Source organism: Silurus meridionalis, chromosome 13 (genome assembly GCF_014805685.1).
Source record: "Silurus meridionalis isolate SWU-2019-XX chromosome 13, ASM1480568v1, whole genome shotgun sequence".
In the NCBI taxonomy this organism is placed as follows: domain Eukaryota; kingdom Metazoa; phylum Chordata; class Actinopteri; order Siluriformes; family Siluridae; genus Silurus; species Silurus meridionalis.
The window spans coordinates 29,080,277-29,085,276 of NC_060896.1; the positions used below are offsets into that span (position 1 = coordinate 29,080,277).

At 40.1% G+C, this 5,000-nt stretch overlaps 1 protein-coding gene across 3 annotated transcripts in view; it reads left to right on the forward strand.

Annotated features, from left to right (window-relative positions):
- Positions 1–5,000, forward strand: part of LOC124395968 (anoctamin-1) — a 19,602-nt gene that overhangs the window by 13,338 nt on the left and 1,264 nt on the right. For 2 of the 3 annotated variants that reach the window (XM_046864865.1, XM_046864866.1), the window contains 9 exons: positions 115–226; positions 353–410; positions 520–620; positions 1,526–1,680; positions 1,825–1,977; positions 2,257–2,309; positions 2,991–3,172; positions 3,257–3,362; positions 3,917–5,000. The exon at positions 3,917–5,000 is cut by the window's right edge and continues 1,264 nt beyond it. In XM_046864865.1, coding sequence (XP_046720821.1) covers positions 115–226; positions 353–410; positions 520–620; positions 1,526–1,680; positions 1,825–1,977; positions 2,257–2,309; positions 2,991–3,172; positions 3,257–3,362; positions 3,917–5,000 — 2,004 coding nt within the window. The remainder of the gene's footprint in view (positions 1–114; positions 227–352; positions 411–519; positions 621–1,525; positions 1,681–1,824; positions 1,978–2,256; positions 2,310–2,990; positions 3,173–3,256; positions 3,363–3,916) is intronic. The other variant, XM_046864868.1, reaches the window with a different exon arrangement.

The window sequence follows — 5,000 nt, forward strand, 5'->3', positions numbered from 1 at the left end:
TCCGTCAGTGTGTGCACTGATTTATAAAGTTGTGTTTGGGAAGATGAAAATGAGGAATAAAGAAATAACATGATGTGACGTGATGAAAGTGTAGCCCTGTTTGTGTGTCTGTAGAAATTCCGAAGACGGAAGCGGCGTTTGAGGAACATCTGATCCTGAAAACGTTTCTCCTCAAGAGCATGAACGCTTTTGCACCTGTCTTCTATGTAGCATTTTTTAAAGGCAGGTTAGTCAGATTCTTATCCCTCATTCATACACACACACACACACACACACACACACACACACACACACATCTGTAGTGCACACACCTGCTTTCACTTAGAGATGAAGCTCTTCTGGGGAATTTCAGGTTTGCAGGACGTCCTGGTGATTATGTGTACGTCTTTAAAGATTTCCGTATGGAGGAGGTAAGAATCCAAAGTTTTACGGTTCACTCCACCTGTGCTGTGTTGTGCATGGGCTTGAACACGGACGTGTGTGTGTGTGTGTGTGTGTGTGTGTGTGTGTGTGTTTCAGTGTGCTCCTGCAGGTTGCCTGATTGAAGTGTGTATTCAGCTCGGTATGATCATGTTAGGGAAGCAGCTCATCCAGAACAATGTGTTTGAGATCGCCATACCGTGAGTTTTTTACCACACACACACACAAACACACACACACACACACACACACACACACACACGTAATTTCCTCGTACACTCTAATTAAGTGTGTGTGTAGTTAACAGATCACTAAATGAGAGAAGGGAAGAAATGTTTTAATGTATGTACTATAATCATATCTAATAAAGTTGGATTAAATAAACGTCTCAACATCTTCAGCTCTTTATATTATTTTATATTATAACCCCAATTTTTTGAAAATTGGGACACTGTGTAAAATACAAATAAAACAGAATGCAATGATTTTCAAATCTCATAAACCCGTATTTTATTTACAGTAGAAAATAGAAAACATATCAAATGTTGAAACTGCGGAAATGTAACATTTTAAGGTAAAAATCAGGTCATTTAGAATTTTATGGCTTCAACACGTCTCAAAAAGTAGTTACAGGACCGTGTTTCCCACAGTGCAGCGTTACATCAACTGTCCATATACATCTGGGAGCTGAGGAGACCAATTGCTGAAGTTTTGGGAGAGAAATGTTGTCTGATATGTGACTGAAACAGGAGTTCTGCTCAACAGTTCTGGGTTTTCTTTGTTGTGCAGGCAGGTCGATTCAGCACCTGCACTCTTCCACTATGCTGCAGTATGCAGTTAGCATTGTTTCAGCTTAAACATTAGATTTTTTTTTTGTTTATTGTAAATAGAATATGGATTTATTAGAATTGCAAATCATTGCATTCTGTTTTTATGTACATTTTATACACTGTCACAACTCTTTTTGGAGTTGGAGTTGTATTTTGACATTGTGTATACATGAGAAAACACATTTTTGGATGCACACAAATTTGTATTAAATCACAGCACGATAATTGATATATTGATGATGGCACTTATATAATTATTCTCTGCCCCACTACAGAAAGCTGAAGAAGATGTATCGTAAATATAAAGAGGAGAAAGAAGGAGGAGAAAAGAAGAAGAAAGACAAAGATCCGAATCGGCCTCGACATCGCTGGGATTTAGATTACCAGCTGGAGCCGTATGAGGGTCTGAGTCCAGAGTACATGGAAATGAGTGAGTGTTTAATAACAGCCTCCATGTAGGAGATCAGATTTGTAATGACAGGTCTGGGATGTGATACACACAGGGACTGGTGTCTGGACAGAGACTGTATATTTCTGCTATTGGTAATTGACGTTATTTCTGTTTGTGCTGCAGTTATCCAGTACGGCTTTGTGACGCTCTTCGTGGCCTCGTTCCCGCTCGCTCCCGTCTTCGCTCTGCTCAATAACGTCATTGAGATTCGACTCGATGCTGCAAAGTTTGTGACAGAAATCCGGCGGCCTGATGCAGTCAGAGCGAAGGAGATCGGTAGGAATTCATTTGGTCCATGTAGCAATACTCTCATCCAGCGTCAGTCCACTTTTATTTTATTCCCTCTGCACTGCATGCTGCATTGTTGTTTCCGGTTGCCATGGCAGTTAATTAGCAGCAATTTTTACTTTCTTACTTGTTTGAAACCTTCTGAATTCTCCTTTGTGTCTCATTTCTACATCTCATTTGTGCAGCTTTGATCATTACATTTTCCTGTTTTTGAGCAAATTCTTGCTGTGTTTGAGTGTGAACTCATCTCTGTCTGTTTTTCTTCAGGAATATGGTACAACATCCTCAGTGGCATCAGCAAGTTTGCTGTTATCACAAATGTGTGTAACAAACACAGACTTTCTGTTTCTTTTTATACAAAGTGTGTTCATGTTCAGATAGTACTTCACTGAGTTAAAATATTATTATTATTATTATTATTATTATTATTATTATTATTATTATATTCTCATTGGCTGTAAGCGTTAGAGATGATCTACTTTATTTGTTAAGAATGATAAAATATCTGGTGCATTTTTATTAAACAGATAGAATTATTGACAGAAATGTTCTAAATTAAATACTAAATTAGCACAGGTTTTTTACACAGTATGGCCAAAAGTATGTGGACTCTTGATTATCAAACTCCCATATAATTCTTCTTTAAACAATTTCCTTAAATGTAAAAAATAAACGTTATTGCCATTGGAACATGTTGTATGAAGGTATGAGTGGAAGAACCTACTCAACCCAACTAAACACCTATGGGAGGATCTGGCACTGACATCTCCCCAGACCTCCTCACCACCACCAGTGCATGATCTCACTATTAGTCTTGTAGCCAAATGATCATTATCCATGCAGACACATCCCAAAATCTACAATCAAGCCTTCCCAGACGATTGGAAATGGGGCTGAATCTAAGTTAAAATATTTAACAAGCTCTTATGGAGGTGATATTTGAGGTGAACACGTTTGTCAGTGTCATGTATATTATCTCTTATTTTAAATCTCTTTCTCAGGCGTTCGTTATTTCCTTCACGTCTGAGTTCATTCCCCGGATGGTGTATCAGTATCTGTACAGTGAAACAGGAACCATGCATGGTTTTATAGACCACACACTGGCTTACTTCAACACCAGCAACTTCAGACCAGGCACCGCCCCCAACAGCACACGCCTCGACCGGGAACTTCAAATCTGCAGGTGCACACGTCGACGCAAAAACCCAGGAAAACTTCATCACAGCACTAACATTTACATCTTTTTCTTTTTCTTTTTCTCTTTCAGGTATAAAGATTATCGAGATCCCCCCTGGTCTCCTGAATCGTATCAGCTCTCGAAGCAGTACTGGTCTGTTCTCGCTGCCCGACTTGCTTTCGTCATCTTTTTCCAGGTCAGTAGATCTGATCTGAGCAGAAGTGTAACAAAACAGATCATTTCTAAAATACCTTATAAAAAAAACTTACAAAATATATTTTACAAATATACCTTACCTTAATGATATAATTATTCACAGAAAAAAGGTTCTTCAAGGTTCCTCTGATGTTCTTTGATAGCTAAGAGTTTTTAGAGTACAACTATGGAACCCTGTATGAAACCGAACTGTTTAGTAGGGTTCTGTACAGAATTTTGAAGGGTTTCCTCAGAACAATATTTGAATTTAATAGTGTGTGCATTCAACAGAACATTTGGAGTCAGTTTGGGGAAATGAAAAGTTTAAGGTGTTTTAATTGCAGGTACAATTCCTGTAACAGACAACAGCAATGCATAAAATACACCATGACTACTGTATTGTTCCGTGTATAAGATGAAACTTTTTTTTTTAAATCATTAGACTAAAAATTGAGGGTCGTCTTATATACGGATAAATATGGTATTTACTGTTCAGCAAAATTTGGCTCCAACAAGATGAGATGTTCATTTTGCACATTTTTGTGTGTGTTTCAGAACCTGGCGATGTTCCTCAGTATGCTGGTGGCATGGTTGATTCCGGATGTTCCCCACTCTTTGAAGGACTGCCTGAAGCGGGAAAAGGCCTTGTTGCTAGATCTTCTTCTTAGCGAGGAGGTGGAGAAACAGCGACGGCATCCATTCCAGCATCAGGCCAATATCAACATAACAGTCAACACCTCAGAGGAGGAGACCATAGTAGATATCGAGCCAGACTGTAGAATCATTCAGCAGAGCCAGACAACTGAGAATGAGTTACAGTCGGCAGACAAGGAGAACCTAGCAGGAGAGGAACCTGAATCTACCACTGTGGAACCAATTATACCTGAAAAGGATCATCAGTCTCTTACTACATCAGATCCTCACTTAAATCAGTCTGTTCTTCAGGGTCAAGAAAACCTATTCAAATCACACTACCAAGACTTTTATCCGAAAGGACCTCCACTTCGGAATCTAGCCTCCAGGTCCAGGAGCCGCTGCCAAACCCTTCCACCCAGACAAAGAGGAGATGGACCTGGAGGTGGCTCAAGAAAACCCAGCCACTCCACTAGCTTTGTGCATTTCAACCAGAGCTTTTCTCAAAAAAACAGTGAGAACTTACAAAGAAGTCCCATTGTACCTTTACAACCTCCATCTAAACATCAATCCAGCAAATCATCTTCTAAAACAGAGCTCCAGTCAGTTGGCAGTCAGCTATCAGTGGTGTCCTGCCATTCCTTTGAAACCGAGCTCCAAGCAGAAGCACCATCATGCTCTTTGTCCAAACAGGAAATAACAAGCAGCCAGAAACCCTGGGTGCAATCACCATCTAAGCCAGAGTTTTCAGAGAGCCGATCAGCAGCATTGTCACGTCCTCCATCCAAACCAGAACTCTCAGTAAGTCAGTCTGCTGTACTACCAAGACCTCCATCCAAACCTGAGATTATAGGGAGCATTACAAAAGGACTTCCACTCCAGGACCCTGCTACCAGAATCAAGTCCCGCTGTAAGACTCTTCCTCCCAGATATAAAGGACCTGATCCACCACTCAGAACCACCCACTCCACCAGCTTCACAAACATCAACAACACACCTCCATTAT